The following is a 23,775-nucleotide window of genomic DNA, read 5'->3' on the forward strand; positions in this document are numbered from 1 at the left end:
TTCCCAGTCAAAAGGGAATTAAAAAAAAAAAAAAATTAAAAAGTGGTGCATTTTCCAGACATGTCATCAAATGTCTTGTTTTGTCTGTCAAGCAGTCCAACTCTGAAATATATAGTTTAGTGTTAAATAACATATTACACAAACTGCAGTCAGGTAAAATAAAATGTTGTCCTCACAATATCTTGCCCATATTTTCAAAATATCTTTCATTTCCACCCACCTGTAAAAGGAGTGAACATTCTAGTTTCATAAGCTGTGATTAGGTATGTTTTTAACTTAAGTTAAAAAAAAAAATGAAAAAAAAGGACTTTTTATATACCAAATGATTTACAAAGAAGCATAATTTGGTCTCCACTTGTATCAAAGTCATTTTCTGTGATTACAAAAAGCTGAAATCTTCCGTGTGAAAAGCTGAAGTAATGGATTTAAAAATTCTGCTTCTCTCTGACTTCTCGCATACTCGATGGCTAAACTGATTGAATTATTGCAGTCAGATTTTTCTGACTTGTTCCACCCACTCACTTGTGAGTCATTTCATGGAGCTCCATGAGTCTGTTGGCTGTCGGGGCTCCCCTCAGCACTTCTGTCTCTCTGTGGCACTGATGAGGCTGCCAGCTAATGAATCCACCAAAGGAAAAGCAGGAAAACACAGACTGCTGTAATAGACTGGAGTCTGAGGTGAGCTGTGCTGTGCTGCTCCGGGACCTCAGCTGACTCTCTCTGGGTTTGGACGGCAGCTTCCACCGCAGATCAGCGGAGACGGTCTTTGCTGAGACGTCAGAAAACCATTTTAATGTCTCATCGCTTCTCCCTGTCTGTCTCTGTCTCTCTTTCCCACGGCAGGATGTACCCAATAAAAGAGGTTCCTGTGGAGGCATCGGCCCTGACCGACTGGCTGTATCAGAGGTTTGTGGAGAAAGAAGACTTACTGGCCCATTTTTACGACACAGGTACGTCCGACCCTGTCAGATTGGTTCGTATCAAGCTGATTTCAGCAGCTATTTTCACCGTGGTGTCATCATTTTCAAATAAACCATGACTGTATCTTTTTTATAGTAAGTTGAGTTGCAAAATTAGACCCCCTTTCATGAAAATAACAATTTTTTTACATTTACAACAGGTGCAGAGACTAATATATGGTAACTAATACATGTTGTTTTGAGCAGGGTGACACCACTAGTGAAAAGAAGTAAATTAGAAGATTTGGTCAACATTATTCAGGAAGAAAGTCAGCTAGTAGACGAGTCGGGAATAAACCGTAACCATGTTTGTAGAACCCTGGAAAGGATCCCTTTCCAATGAATGCATGTGACATACATCCAATCCAAGCACTTGAATAAAGCTCCATATTCAAAGCTTCAGCTCTGTCTGCTCTCATCCTGTGAAGAGATTTATGATTTTAAAGAATCGTCCCTTTCTGTAATTTTGAGGTTATTATCAGCAGGTTTAAGCACCTTTAAGCTCTGCATCTTAAAATCAAGGTTAGTTTCTTCCAGCTGTAGAAGTCAGACTGTGGCTCAGGTGCTCTAATGCATGTAAACGCATTCATTAGCAGCTTTCATAAGTGATGAAGTGACATGTCATTGAAAGGGGTTGTTGTCATTACTGTTGGCTGCCCAGTTGAAGTGACATTAAACAAAATGAAATCCTTCAAGAACAGCACTCAAATGCAACACAATGATTTAAATCACTAAGTCACAACATTTATTAATAACGCATCTACATCATTTTATGCAGATTCTGATTATTTGAATGTTAATCAATACTTAACCTGTAAAGAACCACAGAAGTCGACAATCTGCTGCTGCGGCACCCAAATGAAATGCATAATTTACACTTTTTAAACCTAATTTAGAAAGAACTGCTCACAGATTGCGTCTCCTTCCACCCAGTGCAGCACATCATCAGTAGTAACTTTACATTGTGACGCATTGGTTTATTGTATTATCACAGAAAAGGCGTGCTCGCACCCCAAATGAAGTAAGCAATGTCTAACAGTGTCGTCCACCAAAATGGTTAGCTGTTTATTTGCGGTATCCTAAAGTATTTTAGGATTAATACAAACATGAACGGTCAAAACCAACAGAAATGCCCCCTAGAGATCATTATTATTTACGTTGCCACTTACATTTCGCTTCTGTCCTTTAATCAAGTAAGTGTACAAGACGACTTCAAAGCACATGATTCTGATTTGAAGTAAATTGGAAACTATTTGATACAGCAAATGAACTCTCCATCTGAGCAAAACAGTTCTGAGTCTGTTTGTTTCTCCCAACAGGATCATTCCCTCCTCCAGAAGGACAGAAGGAGGCTGTTTCCCGGCAGATGACCGTCGATCCTTTGTGGCTTTGCCTCATCCAGTCGATTGCTTTTGCCTCTGGCTACATGTGGTACAGCGTCCTCCAGTACCTCTACTGCTGTTTATTTTGAGTGCGCTGATGAGGCGAGAGTCTTTATCGGACCACTGGAAAAGCCTCAGGATCAGTTGGTGTGTGGCCAAGTGTCATACTTTCCCCCTACGATGGTTGAATGTACAACAGTGGAGAGACTAACAGGAAAGAAATCTAAAAAAATTTAAAAAATAATCATATGACGTAAACAAACGCAGATTACAAAAGCCCATACAATATGAAACTGGTCACAGGCGTAGTTAACTTGCACACAACCCTAACGCTACTCGCTCGCTCCAGTGGCCCATCGGAGTAATCTCTCACATTTTGATGTTTACACGTCCTCATACATGTAGACACTCACACGTACATGACTTTTTCAAAGTTAACGAAATGAGGCTCAGGACTCGTCCAGAAGATGCTCTGGACTGGACTCTCTTCCCCTTTGAGGCTTTAGCCGTAGTAGTTTTACAGAGTTAAAAAGTACGTATGGACGTGTGTGAACTAATATGTGACTAGAAGCAAAATGTCTGCCCTTACTCTTCTTCCTGTTGAGAGTCGTTAAAGCCCACTGGACCTGTCTCTCAGCCTGCTGATGGGTCAGCTGGCTACTCCTTCCAGAGCGAGCGGCTGTATGAACGTTGAGGCTACGCAGCCGGCCACTCCTCTGGCCTTCATTGCACTAAGGATCCATACTGCCCTAACTGCTCCCTGGCCCCAGGAAATAACCCCGAACGGTAGCTGTCGATGTTTTCGATGTTTTTCATTTCTTTTATTTCCTCCTTTAACCCCCGCATATCTTCACAACAGCCATTGTATTTGTTGATGTCTTTTTATTGTTTTTGTCGTTGTTGTCGGGACTCTGTCCGCCTGTCTGTCGAGGCAGTATTGTGAGCTTGCTGAAAAATGGGGGATCATGTTTACACTGGCAACCCTGCTGAAAACCTAAAGGGATTGTGGCTATGATGCATGAGTAATGGTTGTTTTCTGTCAGGGAGGACGAGGAGACGTGTCGTAACGCTTACTTTAAAAAAAAAAGAAAAAAAAAAATGACGTGGTTGAAAGCAGGGAAATATAATGCAGTCTCATCACCCAAAAAGTAACTTTTGGATCCTCTTTCCACGCCTCTGCTCTCCAGCTCACGTACGAACATGCCCACGCGCGGTCAGCCACCTGCAGCTACACACGGCCGAGTAGACTTCTGTCTCCAGGATCATTTCAGCAAGGCAGACTGAGAAGGCAGTGACTCTTACTCCCCCACTGGACAACATAGTTTTACAAATATTTAAGCCATATGCTTAGTGTCAGCGGTGGGAAAAGACACGAGGGGGGGAAAAGGGTTTTTTTTGTTTGTTTTTAATAGAAAGCTACCCTGATGTTCAGCATTCTACAATAGAGATTTTGGCTTAAAGAATTATAGGTGTCATAACTGTAAATTTACAGCATAACCTGCCTAAGTGAGTGTGTGGTCGTCTTTACCCCCCATTTTTATTTTATTTTTTATATATATATATATGACTCGTGTCATGTTGCTCTGTGACGTCGGAGTTTGGTGACACCTTCACTTCCGGTGGTCAGATTTTATTTCATTTTAAATAAATGACATTTCTGTTTGACGATCTGGTATGTTTAGATCTTGTACATAACATAACTGAGAACATGTTGGAAGTGACTGCAGTGTCTTTTGGTCCACGATAATTTCAGATATTTTTATTTTGGAATATGAATGTTTTAAAAAGAAGAAAGGATTTTACCTTCACTGTTCAGTGTTGCCCTCTTTTTGTTTTTGTTTCTTTGACCATGTGCTTCATGACGTTAAAGCTACTGTAGGGCCGTGCGCACAGCGGCACGTGGGCCCAGTTGCAAACTTTAGAAGAATCAGGATCTAGTGGGAGAACTCTCAAGCCTTACTGGACGTGCTGGTCGACCACAATCCTAAATAATGCTGTTTCCTTGCATTCCCTCTCGACACATTTGGTTTTTGGTATTTGTTACAAAGACGGTTTCAATGTGTCGAGATCAAACCGTGCCGGTGAGGAAGGAGTCACTGTCACTTACGAGGGGATTTCTCTCAAATGTACCCATGTCGTGATTTTTGAGGTCAGTTATTTGTAATTTGCTTCGCCTGCTTTGATTAGGAAAACTATAGAGGAGCAGTAGTGATCATTGTCATAAAGCAGAGGTTTTCAAAGTGTGAGGTGGGCCTTCCAAAGGGGGGCTCCAAACAGTTTTAACAAAGGCTCAAGAGATGAGGATCTATAGGTTAAATGACATATATGATGCGGTGGAGGAGCCCGGATGGATTCTTTTTGGGGGGGAATTGGACTGTTTTGAAAATGACAAATGAAATCCCTTCGAACAGACCATTCCTGTGTTTAATGTGACTAATGTGTGGTCGTCTTGGCTCACTTGCTAAATAAGTGTAAGATTGAAGGACATACTCGCCATCCTGTTGGCATCTGGGAATTTAGCAAAACTAAGCAAACAGGTGGAAAGTGTGGCTGAACTGCGTCAGACTTTGAAAATCTCTGTCATAAACTAATGCAGAAAAGGTGCATTTTGATAGTTGCTGCCCTCCATATGTGCCACTGTTGGTAAAAACTGTGTGAAATATTTTTAAAAAAAGGGCTACCTGACTAGGGTAGGAGAAAACAATCAGACTGTAAATGTGTTTCATCCCGTGTCCCTTTCAGATTTCCCTCCATGGCGAGACTGACTTGAAATGAAGCTTCATCTTTTTCTCTTTCTTTCTTTCTTTTTGTTTTGACCATGTTTCCAAAGAAGGCAGGGAAAAAATGTTTTCCTAGATGTGGTTTTAGGAAATGAACACAATAGGGATTTAAACAGATTATACTAGAACTGTCTGTAATTTTCCATTTTGTACTTCTCCTTTAAATCCTAGCTACACAGCCATTTTACAACACAGACAACTTGTGCTGGAATAAAACGTAAAGATCACAACAGAGTGCCGCTCTTTTTTTTCTTTCTTTCTTTCTTTTTGGTTTGCAGTCCATATGAAACCGGGACGATGGCTCTGAGACATTTCAAGATAAGTCTGAGGGGGTGTTCTTGTTTTGTTTCTATTCCTCTGATGCTCATATTTTTACTTTTCTTTTTCTTTTTTTTAAAAGATAAATAATAAATAACAATTATTTTTACAAATGTCATTATTAAACACAGCGTTCTGGATCTGCACCAAAGTATAACGGGGTTTTTGTTTTCTGCTATATATTAAAAATGTTTTAACATGACAAAGGTGAATTGTTTTGCAAGCTTTTTGTCAGCTTAAAAAGAAATCCTCGTTTCTAATTAGTCACACGCAGTAAATGTGTCACCCTGCCAAAGTGTCAACATTAGTTATAACATTACCTGTTTAAAGAGTAAGATTAAACTGAATATTTTGGTACATACAGAAACTTGATTAAAAATCCTTTAACAAGAAAGTAACCCTATTAGCCGTAATACTAACCCAACAGAATATTTACACATCACCAGTTTGAGATGTCACCGTACAACTCTGTTAGGCTGAAACAAATAGTTTCCCAGTAATTGTTTTGTGTATCTGTGTCACGTTGTCAGTGGCAGCAGAATGAGCTGATGGAGACGGATTTTTCTTCAGTGGCCGTTTGTTTCTGATGAATGTTGTTGATCCAAGAAAAAAAATGAAGAGCGCATGAAAGTTGGTCCATGTAATTATACAAAATGACCTCGAGCATAACGTGTTTACACATGAGACGAGAGTCGTTGCACATTATTTATTCAAGTTGAAAAATATCCAGTGTTGGTGATTTATAAGCTGCTAAGTGTCAGAACCTTTGCGTCCCCCCGCTCAGCTTTATGACATCACTCCTGACAGAACCAATTAAAGTTCACCTTCACAGTAATTGCTAATTCTAGGGGTTCACATTCATTTACCTCTCTCCGATAGGCTGATTAACATTGAATCTTTTGTCATTGATTTACTTTGTATGATTTCATCTCATTGTAGGACATTGATGTAGAAAAACAGACCTATTGTCATTCATAAAGGCTAAACAATATCTCTCATGGATGTATAGTCTTGAATAAGCTGTCTATAAAACTGTACAGAGAAAATCCTCAATTTATTGTTTTTAAATTGCAGCCTTTATGGAGGTGTTCTCTTGTGTCTTTTAAATGTCAAGTTTCTCATTTCCTCCGTGGAGAACAGGCGAAGAATCGTCTGAGTAACCGAAGCCTGTGTTTGCTCACTTCTGTTTCTGTTGTTTAACTGTGTTGTTGGTTTCGGCTGTCAAGTGAGCGGTTTATATTACAAAGCTCTCGTTTCAGCCGTGACGTCAGCGGGGACCTTCACTGTGAGCCGATGTCGGTGCGTTCTCAGAACCAGCAGATCTACTTACTCTTTGCAGGAGAGGGACGGCTACGTCAGTGCCAAATTATCAGCTCTACTCCATTACAGCCCTGAATTTCAAATCTAGAATAGAATAGAATAGAAAAATACTTTATTCATCCCCCAATGGGGGAAATTCAAAATGGAAAAACTATTTGAAATGTATTTATCAAATATCTAAAGTGGCAAAAGTATAATGATATTTTAATTTTGAACTGAGGAGCACATCTTAAACCTTAGATTATATAGTCATATAGTCCACATGCTTTGGGCAGCAAATGAAAATTGAGGATGAAATGCAGGAAGTGAGCTGGAAAATAGGATTATATATGCAGCAGGCTCTACCAAAATACCAAAGGGCTAACAGTCAGGAGGCTGGGTGGCTTCTCCTGCGAGGAGATTCCTGCATTTCAGTGGCACTCAGCTCAAGGTCACCCCATGACACAGAAAAATGAATCTAATAATCTTTCATATTCTCTGCAGACGCACCAGTGTTCCTACTCCGTCACCAGCAATGAACTATTTCACGCCCGCTGCGCCTGAAGGTCCTGCGTGCCACGCGTTGTCGCCTGCTGAATGCTCCAGTGATGGCAGCGTCCCCTGAGTCAGCAAGCAGTAAAACATCCAGCTGTGGAGAGGAGGGTCAGGTTGAACGTCTCTGCAGCAGCCACGGGCATCACAGAGCCCCCCCCCCCCTCCTGCTGCTGCTGTCACGCTGGTCGAGCACACTGACTGTACTGTGTGAGAAGTGGACGCAGCTGGGTCTCACGTGCACATGTCAAAACATCCTGTTTAGAATTGAAGACATAAATTTGACAGCAACACGATAAAAAAGTGTCCAGTTTTGCCTCTAATGGTGCCTCAACTGTAAAAAGTTTTATTCTAATGCAACAATATTTTCAGGGTTCAGCCTCCACTGTGTCTAAGTGTCGTGAAAATGAACAGAATTTCATTTATGTTGAACAAAAAGAGTGAAAGTCTTCACAGAATTAAAGCATCAGTCATTCGCATTAAACGGTGCACATCGAATGGAAACTTCACAATCACAAAACTGTGCTTTGGATGAACTCTACCTTTAATGCATGCACACACTTCATTTCTATTTTTCTTGTTGACAGCAGCAATTCTTCTGTAATAACCAGGATCCTTCTTGTAATACTTGAAAAATATGTCAAAGTGTGCTTTGTGATTACAATGTGGCTCAGTTAGCTCAACATCTGAAATGTGAAAACTTTGAACATTTGAGTAATTAAAGGGGCTGCAGAGAGAAATGTTTTGCTCTTTAAGATCAAGCTTTTTAAGCCTGATATTTGCTTGTTCCAGGTATATAACTCTATTTGTATTGGCATACATAACTTACAAGAAAGTGCATAGCTGCATTCAGTCTGTCAAAATATTTCCAACACACCGCTGATACCATCAGCATATATTGTTCCCGACTAATTACAGGAACATACACTTTACAAATTCTCAATTCTCGTTGGAGAATTTAAGCTACTGTCCGAAATGCTCTGTTTTAGCTCGTGTCTCTTTGGGGCCCATCTCCTAAAGGCCCAGTCTGCTCTGATTGGTCAAATATATATCGGGTTCCAGGTACAAGAGTTCCGAACTATCAAACTGTGAAATATGCAACCGTTCAGATGTGCTCCTTTGAATGCTTTTATCCTCACATGCTGCCCCCAACAAAATACAAACAGATGGTGTCTGAACAGGAAGAAACCTGCAAGGTGGTTTATTAGAGTCGTAGAATTCCCTTTTCCGTTTAGTAAAGCGGGAATTTTCTAATATTCAAGGCTTTCCTTTTGGTCATTTGGTAGTTTTAACATCACATAAAGGAAAAACACGAAACAATCGTATGGAAACGACTGGCACATCATGAGTTGTAGCTTTCTTTCTTCTTTCATTAGCCTGTCAGGTTTTTTATTCGTTTTAGAAGACGAAGCAACTTTTGACCGAAGAAATAAAAGCACGGTGTGTAGTAGTGTAGGTCAGTGAAGTATGCTAAGGGATTGTGAACTGGTATGACCAGTATTATGTCGCAACCCTCACATTGTTATTCTGCCTGTGCTACTGTTTCCAGTATCTTATCACAGGCCCCTGTTTTTGGTCTCACTAAACTAAGGATTGTGTCTTCAGTAAGCAACTTACACAAAGACAGCCGCCTGAGTGTGATTAAATACATGTATGTCACCTTTCGCTGTGCTGTCTTGTCTTCACTCTGGTCTTTGACTGGAACTTTACCAAGAAAGCAAAGTCAGAGGTCAAAGACCACCAAAAGCCCCTCTGTAACCCCGATTAAAGCCTCGCAGTCACGCTAACAGGGGTGAGGAGGTCATCGTGGGATGAAGCTGTGTCCTCCCTGTCGCTCGGGCTCTACTCGTGTCCTTTAACAGGGGCAGGTGACGTCAGAGCGGCCCCCGGGGACCCAACTGTCTCTGTTGTTTTTAGCTGTCAGTTTTCCACTTGCTCGCCACTCTTCCTCCTCCTCTTCTCTACAACTGTTCCTGGCTGACGTCCAAACTCCTCCAGCTCTTTGGAGGAGTGACCTTTGCAGAGGCAGACTGGCAGAGCGGCTTGGCCGCTCGCTCAGTGTGTGGTGCTGGCAAGCAGAGAGGATAATCTGAACTGTTACTGAGGCAGCCCCACTGAGAGGACCGTTAACTGACAGAAATCCCAGACACTGCATTTATCCCGTGCAGGCATCGCACATTTAGAGAAGTCATTTGTCGCGAGGAGGATTTACTCCGGTCATGTGTTAGGTTTGCACGCTGAAACTAAAACCAATGTGGCCTTGCTCTTGCTTTGTGCCCGGTTTATAGAAATGCCACCGAAAGGTGCACACATTTAGAGATGATAACCAGATATAATCAGTTTCATTCCAGAAAGTTCAACTGGGGGATTGCTGTGTTGGAAGAGCAACACAGCTGGATGGAGGATTTAATGTGACCAAATAAGAACAGAGATCAGGTTTGTTTAGTTAAATTATTTGTTATAAATTCAAATAAAAATGTACACAAATGAGTTATTAGGGTGCATTTCTGATGCTCAAGTTTTCAATTTGCTGCTTTTCAGCCCTTGAAATGTAGAAAATCTTCACATTTGAGAAGTCCAAACCAACAAATCTCAGGCTTTCCTGATTGATAGAATATATCTATTATTTATCCATAATCATAATCCACGGGGGATTAATTTACTTTAATTCATCCAATGATATCAGCACTGATTTTGTTTCAAATGAATGTTTTCAACAGAAGATACCCGAAGCAGTGAAGCAGTTTACTTCACCCAAAGCAGACATATGTGTAGGCCATATGTGATGCCCAGATATAGAAGCCAAGTGAGAGGTCACTGCATGTCACTGGCCTCAGATGGCAGCTCCTTAGGTAGCCCTGCGGGTCAAATCAAATGACCGGTAAGACGCGGCTCATCCTCCTCTCTGTCTTACATGTGCAGCCATGGAAACTGCTCTGGTAACAGCCAGAGACCTTTTTGTGTATTCAGGAGTACTTGGGCCCCCGAGAATCACGTCGGTCACAGTCAGACAGCAAACAATGCAAATAAAGAAGAGTTCTTTCTGCAGATACTTGCTGTTTTTGTAGCATCTGTTGAAGCTCTTTGTAGAGGATTTACTAATGAGTTTGGAACATTTATCCAGCAATACAGACTCTTAAGGTCTCTCCACTAATGTGCAAATGCAGGAAGGTCCTTGACAGTGGATTTTGTTTCCTTTACATGACCTGAACTTTTGACTGAAAGCTCCAAAAATAAAAATAAATACGTTATACATGTTATAACTTCTTAAGACTTGTTCAGAATACAATAATATTGGCTTACCCTTGCATAGGAGGAAAAAAGAGGATTCTAAACACTGCAATCCCAGCATGTGCATTTGAAGTCTGTTCAAGGTTTTCTTCAAACTGCTCATTCACATGCAGGCCAGTGATGGAGCCAAACGGCACTAAATCTCAGTGACCTTATCAAAATGTACAAACTTTTGATTTACCGGTGCCACAATAAAGTGAGACCTGTATTAAACATAAATTGTAAATATCATTTCATTTTTAATCAGGTCATTTTGAAAATCAATTTCCCTAGATAAATGAACGCCTTTATTTTCCTAGTGTTTCCCAAAGTCTCCCTCACACACGAATTTGACTTTATTGTATATTTTGGCGCCACCCTGTGGACAACAGTTGCACACATTCCACCTACGCGCGTTGTTCTCGCGGTTCTCGGGCGCTTAGCAACCTCACAACTTGTTTCTAAATACTGACCAATCAGGAGTCACCATGCGGAGACACTAGACCAATCACAAGCACCGATTTAAGCACCAATTCAAACTGCGAGTAAGCGCTTCCTGTTTTGTCAACTGCGACTGACATGAGTGAACTACAGGCGAAAAAAGATAACCAAACAAATTTTCTTTGTAGTCATCTGGAGAGGCAAGATAGGCACCCCCAAGTACAACAGATTGTGGAAGCTGCTGTTTTAGATATATTCTAAACCACAGCCGTATAACGCTAACGTTGAGTTAGGTAACTTTTAACGTTAGTGTTGGTTGCCAAACAACAAAATGCCGTCCCGTGTTGAGGACTACGAGGTGTTGTACACTATAGGCTCCGGCTCCTATGGAAGATGCCAGAAAATAAGACGAAAAAGTGACGGGAAAGTGAGTATGTCTTACAAATAGCAACCCAGCTGTAGGGTAGTCAACATGTCTTTGTTGTTGTAACCACCAAGCAGTTGGTGCTGATGTTGTCACCCGGTTAAAACGTTAGCGTCTACGGTTGAATTAAATGCATATGCAACAAGACATATGCAACAACATTTAAAATCTACAGAGACTTAAAACAATACATTTTAAAAATTGCCTAACATGACTCAACATGGGGCTCCAAGGGGACTCAATGCATCTATAAAGTATCTCAAAAGAGCCACTAAATATTTCAAGAGAATTCTAGAGACAAAATGATTGAAAATTATTATAAAGTGGCTGAAAATGTCTCAAAACAGTGAGAGAAAGATTCAGAACAGCTTAAGACTTTGTTGTTGAATTTGCTAAAACATTCAGATTGTAAAAACTAAACTCAAAGTCACATTGAATATACTGGGCTGTTGAACGTGTGACTAAGTGCGGCTACAACGCAGTTCGACATCCACAAAGAGACACAGAATGGCTACAAATTGCTGCAGATGGAGTAAGAAATGACCAGAAAGTAACATAAACTTTGAAATAATAAATTCAAAATAAATGTAGATAAAAAAAAAAAAACGAAGAAAGATGAGCATTTCTGCTCCAAAGATGGAAAAGCTTGTGCAACGGTTGAAAAAAAACAACAACTGTGTATTCTTTGTTTAAAATCTCGGTTGGTTTAATTAGAGCGCTTCTGTTCTGTAGATCCTTGTGTGGAAGGAGCTGGACTACGGCACCATGGCAGAGAGTGAGAAGCAGATGCTGGTGTCGGAGGTGAACCTCCTGAGGGAGCTCAAGCATCCAAACATAGTGAGGTACTATGACCGCATCATAGACCGCACCAACGCCACGCTCTACATTGTCATGGAGCATTGCGAAGGTGGAGATCTGTCCAGTCTCATCAGCCGGTGCATTAAAGAAAGGTAAATCACAGGAAGGTTGTGAAGACACGCTCCTCTCTCAAACTTTTCTGAAGTTGCAAGCGTGTTTACATGGCAGGCGTTATTTGGAGGAGCAGTTCATCCTGCGAGTCATGGCGCAGCTCGCATTAGCCCTGATGGAGTGTCACAGGCGGAGCGACGGCAGAGCCACGGTTCTTCATCGGGACCTGAAACCAGCCAACATCTTCCTTGACGTCAGGCAGAACGTCAAGCTTGGTGACTTTGGTCTAGCGAGGATTCTGAACCACGACACCAGCTTTGCAAAGACATTTGTTGGGACGCCATACTACATGTCTCCAGTGAGTTTAATGTCGGCCACCCTGGTTAACCTTTCAAAAATGCCTGATTGTGGAATATTTAGCCTGATCTCTCAACCCTCCCCGTCCTAAAATCTGATGCTTAAAACCTGAAAAGAAAAACATTTAAAGAAATCTGTCGTTGTTGACATTTTTTTTTGTTCTTTCAGGAGCAAATAAACAGGATGTCATACAACGAGAAGTCAGATATTTGGTCGCTTGGATGTTTGCTGTATGAGCTATGTGCATTATCGTAAGTTTTCCCGCTGCTCTGCTTTAACCGATTCCCCCAGTTGTTTCACAGCAGATCTGACAGTTTTTAAAATTATTCTTATTCATCCTCTTTATCCTGTTAGGCCTCCGTTCACTGCTTATAACCAGAAGGAGTTGGCAGAGAAGATCAGAGAGGGGAAGTTCAGAAGAATCCCGTACCGGTATTCTGAAGAGCTGAACACCTTACTCAGCAAAATGCTCTACTTAAAGGTTTGAAATTGATTATTTAACAATGCTGTAATGTAGCATTAGACAGTAAATCACTTTGCAGAGCATTGTGCCCCTGCCGATGCTGTCAGGATACATAAGAGTCCTTTTTGTTGGCAGGACTATCTGAGGCCTTCTGTGGAGTCTATTCTCCAGAGCAGCTTGTTGAGCGACGCTGTAGCTGAAGAGCAGAGGAAGATGCGACCTCGAAGGAAGTCTGTAGAATCTGACTGTCCCGTCCACAAGCCACCTGAACCGGTGCCCGCCACCACCGCAGAGCTCAGACTCAGGGAACAGGCGCTGCGGGACAGAGAACAGGCCCTCAAGGGACGTGAAGAGAGACTGGAGAGTAAGACTTTCAGTTGTAGTAAACTTTGGGCTAAACGTCTGCTTTGGTCCAGACCGGAAAAAACAATACAAGTGTGAACACACCCTATATTTGATGCCAGCAACGCAAATATAAAAAGTCAGGTCAGAGGCAACAAACATTGAAAAAGCTGAGTAATGCAAAGAAAAAAGAAAAAAACACCAAAAGTGTTTCAAAAGTAGTGATATGGAGGGGTTTCACCACTCTGAAAGACTGTGGGGGTAACAATGAAAAGAATAAGTGAATTTCTCCATCTACAGTACGTAATATCATTAGATTTACAGAATCGGGTGAAATCTATACACAGGGTAGGAGGATGAAAACCAATAATCAACGTGTCTGATCCGCAGGCTCTTTGCTTTAAAAAGAAACAGATCGTGGGGTGGACATCCCTGCACAGGAACACCTCTGACAGGTTGGACTTGGTGAACACAGTTCATCTCTGAATCCACAAATCAAAGGGGGAAAAAAACTGCTGTGCCAACTGCTCATTTAAGTTCAACTGAGCTTAGAAACCAGGCATGTTGAACAAGAAGCCAGGCCTTGAACTGTTCAGCTGCTGAAGTCCTTTATCAAGCAAAAATATGACAAGAATTTGAAAACATTTCACACTTGGACAGTGTTGACAAAAGAGCCAACACGATGATAAGCATGCATCTGATAAATGAAGAAGTTGTTTTTTAGTTTGAATCGCAGTCAGACAAAACACTCTTTAATCAAGACGTAGTTCCCCTGAGGACGTCGTCATTTTCTTGTGAAAACTTAGAGAGATGGTATTTCACACCTGGAAGTCTTTTGTCTAGCAAATTGATGAATATAATTGGGGAGGTGATTTCTATTGTGTTTTTATTAAAGGCTATAGTTGACCAATACACAAATTTGATTATTAGTTAGGTTGCTTAAGTCTAAGTCTAATCACTTTCTACGTCCCGTTTGACAAAGCTTTGGTTGAAGAGATTTCAAGCCCTCGCACCTTTTCTTTGTGTTAACGTATCCTGGCCAGGATATCCTGATCTCTGCCGACCTGCGGCTGTTAGGTAGGTTTCGCAGCATGGATGAAACTGTGCAAAGCTGCTTATGATGAGAGATTAGAAAAGCTGCGGATTCTGCAAAGCATCTCATATTCACTTCGGTGTTTTAAACAAACAGTTGACAGCCACACTTACAGGATCTGACTGAGGAATCGTCTCACTAAGTCTTTTTGAAATGTAATATATAAATACTCGTTTAGGCCCGTTTGCACGTGATCATATGAAATTGTGTTTGCCTGACGTGAACTACAAAGAGCCGGTTATATCTGACAGAGAGGGTGACAGTGTAGTCAAAGGGATGTGTGTGGAAGGAACAGGTTTGATCACGTTACAGCAGTGTTGCAATCAAGCCCACAGTCCCCGGCTGACAGGAGAGATTACACGCTGCAGTGTGTCTGCTGAAATATGTGCCAATAAAGAAGCATTGATAACTTAAAAAAAAATGTTTTTTTTCTTTCAATGACAGAACGGGAGCAGGAACTGTGTGTTCGTGAGCGTCTGATAAATGAAAAGCTTGCACGGTAACCTTTTTTTTTTTTTTTTTCTTAAAGAGATTATCTGTTAACAATCCTCTCATTGTCATTTGACCTATTTTGCACATTCACAGACACCATCACTCTTTGTCTGTCTCTTTTGCTGATTGGTACATTATTGTTCATTCTCACCTTCTGTTCCAGAGCCGAGAGTTTGCTGAAGAATTACAGCCGGCTGCAGGCGCAGAGGGATGTGGCACTGGTCTACGGCAAAGACATAGGTATGGGAATCCGACGAAGACCTCTGGATCCACTGAACCTAGACCAGAACTAAGCTGTGTTTTTGTGTCATTTGTCTAGAAATTTAATGACTGAAATCAGATCTATTTATCCTTTTCATATCATGTAAATAAAGTTGTTTTTTTATCAACCAAGGAGGTTTTAAATTCACCACCTCTTACCACGCACCTTACAATCTGAAATCTAGCTGTCATTGCAAGGGTTTTAGTCGGGGCTGCCTTGTTTGTTTTTTTAACTCTAGTCTGACCTTTGCTAATCAGTCACTTGCTGTTTGGCTCTAGATGAGGAGAACCTGTCCCCTGGCAAGAAGAAGGTCCACTTTGCCGGTGAAAGCAAAGAAAACCAGCAGCCCGATGGCTGTCAGAGCGCGCTGATGATGATGAAGAGGCTGCAGGCTGCCAATCTACGTGCCCAAAAACTGAGCGAAGTGGAGAAGATCTGCCAGTTGAAGAGCAGGCAGATCCTTGGCCTCCGCTGATCACATGAACATACCTCGCTTACACGTGAATGAATGTGAAAGCCTCTGAGTCGTCACCACTGGATGTAAATATAGAGTCATTTATAAGATAACTAAGCTGTTGCGGCAGCAGTGAAGCCGAATGAGTCCGATTAGTGTGTTTTCTCTCTGTAGTATCTAAAGTTTTTCTTAGCTGGACAGTGTTGTGTGGGTGTTGTTGATGTTACAGGCAGCTACTGTGATTCTCAGTGTACTGTGTGTATATCCCTGTTAATCTTTGGTCAGTTTCTTTCACAAATTATGTCCCAGAAAAAAAGGGACAGATTTCATGAAAAATAAAACCTCTGGAACTGGCAACGAAAATGCAAACTATCCCTCATAATTGTGAAATTGTTTTGCTTTAACTGACCCAGAACAGACTATAAGAACTTTATATTTGAAAAAATTTTATGTTGTAAGATTGTTCGTTTAAAAAAATATATATATATAAATCAAAACAATAACTGAGAAGAAATCCTTTTAATTTTGCGTTTCACCTGGGGCTAAAAAGACACTTATCACAACTGATGGTGCCCACAAGGGGTCATCAGTTTCATGTCAAACGGTTGATTACGGCCAGTAAGAGTTCACAGCGAGAAGTTCTTTGTTTCTAGCAGATTACTGGATGTAATCAGGAGGGACATTTCTATAATGATTATATTCAAAACAACTGTAGATCCAGTAGAATAAATTGGATTATCCAGATACCTTCCTTAAGCCTATTTTCTTCTTCTAAGATCTAATGACAAAGATAACTATAATTGAAAACAGAATCTCTTTTGTCACTGCAAAAATGTCGAATATTAGGTTAATAAAATATAACGATTACAATATCGTTATTAGGGCGGACTAAAGACAGTGATTTTCACGTTTGCCTTCTTAGGCCCTTACCTTTTGATTGCATCAACCTCAGTAATGATGAAATCAATCAAAAGCTGAACATCTGGGGGCTAATCTTGACAGAAGTATCGATACCACTAGATTTAATAATCATTTGAAGATGTCATCGCGAGATTACAGTTGCGGTTGGCGTGCGTAGCAACCGTCGTTGTTTGGCTTTTTTGCACCGCCCACTTGCGACAGCTGCAAAACTTGACCAATCAGGTCATTCTTCTTACCCCACACACCAATAGGAGCCCTCATGGGCGTGCCCCTAATGTGCCTTGTTCCGTGTGGAAAGTTTACCGGCTCGGGTGCAAAGTTTCAGCCGTCTGCAAACTGAAGCTCGTCGGCAGACCTATCTGGAATATACTGGGGGAAACCACGGTTTATTCACACGGTCAATAAAATCTAGTATCTCCTTAAAATATCCGCGTTTTTGTCTTCAGATGTAGTCGAGTGATGCTGTCAGATAACAGAGGCGTGACAGAACGCTGTTAGCATTGATCGTATTGTCTCCGGGAGCCAGCTAGCTTAACGTGAGCACGTTAGCTTGGAGTTGAACCAGGGGGCTAGTTCGCTGATGTCCTGGTGATTTCGGACTCGGACACGGTGAAACCTTACCCGACATTTAGTCGAAACTTGAATCTACGAGGACTATTAGGAAAGAAAAATGGCTTGCGAACCGAATCGTGTCCGGCTGATGTGTATGCTCTCGCTGACTTTTATCTTCTTCATAGTGGAAGTGGTGGTCAGTCGTATCACCTCATCTTTGTCGATGCTGTCGGACTCGTTTCATATGCTGTCGGACGTAATCGCGCTGGTTGTGGCTCTGGTCGCGGTGCGGTTCGCCGAGAAAACCCACGCCACCAACAAGAATACTTTCGGCTGGATCCGGGCGGAGGTGATGGGGGCTCTGGTGAACGCCGTCTTCCTCACGGCGCTGTGCTTCACCATCGTCCTGGAGGCGGTCGAGCGTTTCACCGAACCCCAGGAGATCGAGAGCCCGTTGGTGGTCGTCGGGGTCGGTGCCGTGGGGCTGTTGGTCAACCTGCTCGGGCTCTGTCTGTTCCATGGACATGCCGGTGGGGGCCACGGACACTCCCACGGGGGTCACTCTCATGGGAGTAAGAACAAGAGGGGGAAAACCGGCAAGGCTGGGAATGGGTCAGCCGGAGAGGAGACCAACAACCTTGTCGGGAATCACAACAGCCCGGGTGATGTGAGACAAAGAACTGGTAAGTATAAGTTGTTTGTGTCTTTGTTGACATATGCGATTTGTGTACAGAACAGACGTATAAGATCTGCTCAAACACCACAAATCCTCCTTTATTGAGTCCCACCATTGACTCGACAGAATGTGTTAAGACTTTTATCTTCACTGTAAGCAGTCCAGATTGCCTCACAGTTCATCCTTATATCACCAGCATGCCCTGACAACCGTCTGACTCATCCATATTGTTTCCTTGACAGCTGCAGACTTATGTGTGTGCTATCGCTTATTTGTTGGGCATTTCATCCTTGGAAACTGGCCGTTGTCAGTGTCATAAGCCAGTGAAGCCTCAGGTTTCACGTTTTGTAAAACTGGCTCCTCTCAGCTGGCTTTTAAAGACCATAATCTGGAAACTTCTACCTGACTCAGCCTAGACGGATGTTTTTTGTCTGTTGCCAAGTTGAACAATTTTAGTGAAGGATTTGTAACGTCTTTCTGTTGTTCTTGTTGCTTGAATTTACACACATTCCCCTCAAGGAGATTGACTGCTTGTAAAGTAAGGATAATGTGATAGTGACAGCCATGTTGTAGTATTTGGTTGCCATAAACGCACACAAAAAAAGCTCATCGTTCTATGCTTAAGTACGAATCAGTTGTTTGTTGGGAATAAAAAAAAAACAGCCTCCCTTAACCTGAAGCTGGCCAGTACTTCTTCCTCACTGAAGGGTTAAACCCATATAGAGTAGACCATTTCCTTCACCTTTAGGCCCTGCCAGTTTCAATCAATGGATACTATACCCCCTTCTCCTCCATGCACTGACTGCTGTTCGGTCGGTCATACATCAGTGTAACCGTGGACTCGACAGCCCCAGACACATCATTAGCCGCTGATGAATGACCCGGCGGTGCCCTGGGATGGGAGCGAGCCGCCGCTCCCTCAGCTCTGGGTGCCACACTAGCTGCGGATACCAATTAAATTAGCTTAATGTGAATTTGCTGTGCAGTGTTATTGTTGCAATTTAGGATGCCACATGCTGGGAGTTTACTCTGGTGTATTCCACTGTGACCGTCCGGTATGTTGACTCCCATGTGTTTAGCCCTGAGCACTTATAGCGCAGGCTTGGTCACAAGGCTAAGAAGTCCTCCACAGTGAAAGCATCTGTTGTGAGGAAGAAGAAGAAAAACAGATTGGTCAAATGAAAGGGCTGCATATAAATGATTCTTAATCACTCTCCTCTTGACTTTGAATGGACCCCTTACCAACTTGTGTTACCCCATAGCAACACAGGCTCTTTTGTCTCACATGGACTTGAAATGATGTAACCGAACAATTCAACAACTGCTCCTCCAGTCGTCTTTCTAAAGTGTTCTTCCTGCAGACCGATTCGATGCAACCACATTCTTTCCCTTTCATGAGCCCAGTTTCTCCATGTGGCATTTCTGTTTTTGTTAGACTTCATATCTGTCCGTTCTGTTTATCTCCATTGAACGACGTATTAGTGTCTCTGTGTCAAAGTCCATTTGATTTGATCAACTGTCATGTTCTTGGAAACCAAACTTACCTCCCTGATGTTTTTTTTTTCTCTTATCTTCAGACATCAGCTGTAAAGATGACACGGATGTGCAGATGAATGGCAGCATCCACTTTGACGAGATGGACCATGACCACGACTCATCGTCACAGCTCAACATGCGCGGGGTCTTCCTGCACGTGCTGGGTGACGCCCTGGGCTCTGTCATTGTCGTGGTCAATGCTATCATTTTTATGTTTGTGTGGAAGCCCTGCAAACCTGATGAGATATGTGTGAACCCGTGTATTAACAGCCACACCACAGACCACCATCATGTCAATCACACTCTAGTTGATCTGCTGGAAGGTCCAACTGTTTCGCCCATGTCAACCGCCGGGCCCTGCTGGGTTCTGTACCTGGATCCCACGCTGTGCATCACCATGGTCTGTATCCTGCTCTACACTACCTACCCGCTGCTGAAAGAGTCGGCCCTCATCCTGCTGCAGACCGTCCCCAAGCAGATCAACATGCGCCGGCTCAACGAGCGGCTGCTGAGCCTGGACGGCGTTTTGGCCATCCACGAGCTGCACATCTGGCAGCTTGCAGGAAGCCGAATCATCGCCACGGCGCATATCAAATGCCACGACCCAACATCTTACATGGACGTGGCCAAACGCATCAAGGACTTCTTTCACAATGAAGGCATCCACGCCACCACCATCCAGCCAGAGTTCGTCACGTTCAGCTCGGAGTCTCGGGACTCCCTGTGCGAGCTCTCCTGTCGGACTCAGTGCGCCCCCAAGCTGTGCTGCGGCTCTGCGGACAAACAGAACGGAGGCTCCGACAAGAAAACCGGCAGTGACTGCAAACCTGCTGCCGCCGCAGCCCTGGAGGTAATCATTGAGACCCCAGAGCAGGTTCAGGTGTGCCCCCGGACTGAGGCAGAGGTTATCATCACCAGAGAGGTGGAGTCGTCCCTCTGAGATGGAGGGGTCAGAAAGTAACAGAGGGGAAGCAGGACAACTACCACTTTGGGCAAAAAAAATGTCACTGTCATTTACAGGAAGCTGTTCTCTTTTTGACCCATTGTTGCCCTCATTAGAAAATTCTTTTCCTTCACTTTTCATTTTCTTTTGTCGCCCTTTTACATGCCTGACACTTCCACGTTCATCCATTTCAGCCTCAGTTTCTATCCATTCCAGTCGTCCCTTTCCTCATATTCCTGCCTCGCCCTGCCCGGCCTCTCCTCTGCCGCTCGGCCCCTATCTTGTGTTCTGTAGCCCTGGCAGTTTGGTTGTGCTGCATGTTGGGGTTCACGGACCTCATCTCCTCCAACACTGGAGCGAGGCCTGCATGAGTGTCCCTCATTAGCACCGTGTTGTGACGTGCCATCTCATTCTGTGGTGTTTTCTGTGCCAAAGCTTCACGCTGCAGGACCAACGGGATCAAAGAGACGCCCTCTCCTCCAAGTGGACTGTCGGTGCACACATCACTAGGTTATGTTGTCTAGCCTTTTGGACCTCTCAGCAAAGAGTCTGCCGTCTTGTTATAATGCGTAGGCTGTGAGCAAATCTATTTTCTTATCCTCTGGCTGCAAGTGGAATAGTATTGTATTGCTTAATAATTTAAGTATTTAAGTTATTAGAAATGATCTATCTCCCTTTCTAGATGCTGTTTATAATATTTAGTTTGGATGATACAGAAAGATTTTTTCAATTTTTCTGTCTGGATTTTTGTGACCGATTATCTATGCTGTAGTTTTTTCATTTTTCAAATGTGATGTTTTTATAATGATTTTGTTTTATAGACTTTACTCTGGCCTTGACTCGGTTTTAATTGCAGTCATTAGTTGGATAAAAAAGCCGTATCGACACCTCTCACCTTGCCTATTAAACAAACTGCTGTGGTTTAGCACTAACCATAGTCGACACAGTGTAACAGAACTCATTACGGTGGCACAGTCACCTAATTAAAAGTTTATTCATGAATTTGTCGCCTTTCAAGCCGGAGGGGCGGGACTGTTGTGAAGAAATTAGCACTGTATACCATTAGTGATACACTCTTCTCTGTATGAGCCTGTACTGGAAAGCTTTCTCGTGTTGGTTGTTGGTTGATTCTTGTTTTGAAATCCTCATGAATGTGTTCGGCACCTTGTCAACAGTCAATTCTGTGGGAGCCTTTGTATTTTCAGGATGTTTGACCATATTCACACAACCAAACTGAGACCTGGTGTTCGACATTTTACAGCTCCACTAAGAGCTCTTGTTGCTGCTTACCAGCACCTTCTGGTATCCTCCAGTATAACCCATGACTGTAGGGAATGAATCATCACATAGCTTGCCTCTCCTCTGGTCTGGGCAGCTGAGCAGGCTGTTTGTTGAATTAAAGTCCATATGGTGGCCTTTGAAATTGTACGACGTTCCCCCTGTCAGCACATATATCATCTAAAGTCGATGCATTTCAGATTTCCACTCAATTAAATGTGTATGCAATATTGAAATATGTGCTGGGAAATGTATTTTTCTTCATTTGTAATGTTTGGTCACTTTTATTCTGTCTTTTATGACTTGAGCTCTGTGTGCAAATTGAAAACAAATGTTTGTTTTTTTATTTTAGATATGACATGTCAGCTGATGTGTTTTTGATATATAGATATATATCTATATATATCCACATTACCTGTCCAATGTGTCATTGTGAAATAAAAACAAAATGTGGCTGGTTGGTACAGCTGAAGAACCTACATGCCTTAGTCTTGCTATGTTATACCCTCACATTCGAGATGGTTTTGGGCAGGGGACATTTCCATGAAGAAAAGTTTATTTCCTATTTAAAAATATGTCAACTAGTTTGTTGGATAGAGAGCGGACTGAGGAAAGAGTAAGGGAGTAAGGGAAGACATTCTGAAATCAAGAAAATGAAGAAGGCAAAGGGGATTTTAGTTTTGGTTTCTGAAGATGTTTTTTTTGTGTTCAGGATGTGGTTCAGGAATTGATTTAAAAAATGATATCCTGATTTATTTTTATTGATATACATAATCTAGAATTTGTTGCGCTTTAATTGCAAGAAGCTGAGAGCGGTTTCTAGTAAAAGTTAGACAATGTGACGGCCCCCAATAAACTAGAAAGTGAAGCAAAACTGCCAGAAAGTGTAAAAAAAGGGCCACAAAAACAGACAAAAAGACTGCCGATGGCTGTATAACATTCACAGAGAAACGTCCACATAAAGGCACGAAGTGACTAAAAACGTGCTGAGTTAACTAAGAAAGGTTGGTTCAAGTTGACAAAGAATAAATCAGTTAAATGTTGTAACCAAAAACGAACCAGGCAGGTGTTTAAACGCTGTTGTGCAATAGTTGGACATTTTAAACCAGTACAAGCTCCCTGCATGTAAAGCTATATTTACAGATAATCTGTAAAGACAGGAAATGTGTGGCTCATGTCTTCAGTCCAGCCACAAAGCCTCAAACTATCTAAACAGTAATAGTGGTTAGTAAATCTGACCCACTGAGTGAGCTGTGGAGTGTTGTGCTGCCATTACATAAGTCCATAATTGCAGCATTTCACCGCTCTTCTTTGCGGTGTGTGAAGAAGCAGATTCGGACTGTCAGTCTGCAGAGGCTGTGGGGCTGGAGAAGCTGCCGCCAGCCGGAGGCGACTTTTTTAAGAGGCTCGCGAGCATTCCAGAGGCAACAAGTGCAGGTCTCTACCCAGCATTCCTCAGTGCTGCTGGGTGCTTGCTGTTCTCTGTTCTCTCCAGCCTGTACAGAAAGTGGCTCATGTATAGCCAGGTGCTTGTTTTGTACTCTTTGTGTAAGTAAGGTGTTCTTTTCAGTTTTCAGTGCCTCCTGTGCATTATCCTCTTGTTTGTGTCACTAAACAGTCATTTCTGAGAGGGGATTAGTCAGCAATTTGTGAAAACACTCCTTTTAATGCACTCACAGCTGTTCTGAGGATTTCTTTTTCACCAGAAGCCTAAAGATAATCTAATAATAATTTCTGCTCAGGCCTTCTGAAAAACTGAAAGATGCTTCAAAGACTAGTTTGACTTACACTTATTTGCTGATGTATTAGTCTAACCTTATTATCTGTGTGTGTGTGTGTGTGTGTGTGGGGGGGGGGGTTATACTAGGCCATCTGTTGCCCTGGCTTTGTCCCAGGGATTTTCAAACTGGGTGAACTGGAAGCTTAATCTGTGCAGGTGGGAGGGGGAGTTAACACCGAACCTAAGGGTTAGAGGTCACTCGGCTGCTAAATGTATTCACCTTTGCTAACGCAGCGTTTGTGGACGCAGCGACCTGCATAAGCTAAAAAAGCCGGACACAATACCCCCCACA

At 42.5% G+C, this 23,775-nt stretch overlaps 3 protein-coding genes across 4 annotated transcripts in view; all 3 read left to right on the forward strand.

Annotated features, from left to right (window-relative positions):
* lpgat1 (lysophosphatidylglycerol acyltransferase 1) overlaps nt 1-5,355 on the forward strand; it is a 48,937-nt gene extending 43,582 nt beyond the window's left edge. For both annotated transcript variants that reach the window (XM_075459181.1, XM_075459180.1), the window contains exons 7-8: nt 844-950; nt 2,279-5,355. In XM_075459181.1, the coding sequence (XP_075315296.1) occupies nt 844-950; nt 2,279-2,430 (259 nt within the window). In that variant the 3' untranslated portion in view covers nt 2,431-5,355. The remainder of the gene's footprint in view (nt 1-843; nt 951-2,278) is intronic.
* Nucleotides 5,356-11,141: 5,786 nt separating this feature from the next.
* nek2 (NIMA-related kinase 2) lies at nt 11,142-16,200 on the forward strand. The gene is made up of 9 exons (XM_075459193.1): nt 11,142-11,428; nt 12,158-12,375; nt 12,452-12,692; nt 12,860-12,942; nt 13,046-13,172; nt 13,290-13,518; nt 15,034-15,088; nt 15,245-15,321; nt 15,622-16,200. Exons 1-9 carry the CDS (start codon nt 11,333-11,335, stop codon nt 15,816-15,818), a joined length of 1,323 nt encoding a protein of 440 aa, XP_075315308.1. The 5' UTR covers nt 11,142-11,332; the 3' UTR covers nt 15,819-16,200.
* Nucleotides 16,201-17,020: 820 nt separating this feature from the next.
* slc30a1a (solute carrier family 30 member 1a) lies at nt 17,021-22,182 on the forward strand. The gene is made up of 2 exons (XM_075459192.1): nt 17,021-17,953; nt 19,524-22,182. Exons 1-2 carry the CDS (start codon nt 17,389-17,391, stop codon nt 20,420-20,422), a joined length of 1,464 nt encoding a protein of 487 aa, XP_075315307.1. The 5' UTR covers nt 17,021-17,388; the 3' UTR covers nt 20,423-22,182.
* The last annotated feature ends 1,593 nt before the right edge of the window (nt 22,183-23,775 follow it).

The sequence above is a fragment of the Odontesthes bonariensis genome, chromosome 24 (genome assembly GCF_027942865.1).
Source record: "Odontesthes bonariensis isolate fOdoBon6 chromosome 24, fOdoBon6.hap1, whole genome shotgun sequence".
NCBI classification, from domain to species: Eukaryota; Metazoa; Chordata; class Actinopteri; order Atheriniformes; family Atherinopsidae; genus Odontesthes; species Odontesthes bonariensis.

Excerpts from the sequence above, each read along its gene's own strand:
- nek2 (XM_075459193.1), top strand. The coding sequence starts at position 11,333 with ATGCCGTCCCGTGTTGAGGACTACGAGGTGTTGTACACTATAGGCTCC. Across the intron at positions 11,429-12,157 it reads GACGAAAAAGTGACGGGAAA|ATCCTTGTGTGGAAGGAGCT; the intron begins GTGAGTATGTCT and ends TCTGTTCTGTAG. Across the intron at positions 12,693-12,859 it reads CGCCATACTACATGTCTCCA|GAGCAAATAAACAGGATGTC; the intron begins GTGAGTTTAATG and ends TTGTTCTTTCAG.
- slc30a1a (XM_075459192.1), top strand. The coding sequence starts at position 17,389 with ATGGCTTGCGAACCGAATCGTGTCCGGCTGATGTGTATGCTCTCGCTG. Across the intron at positions 17,954-19,523 it reads TGATGTGAGACAAAGAACTG|ACATCAGCTGTAAAGATGAC; the intron begins GTAAGTATAAGT and ends TCTTATCTTCAG.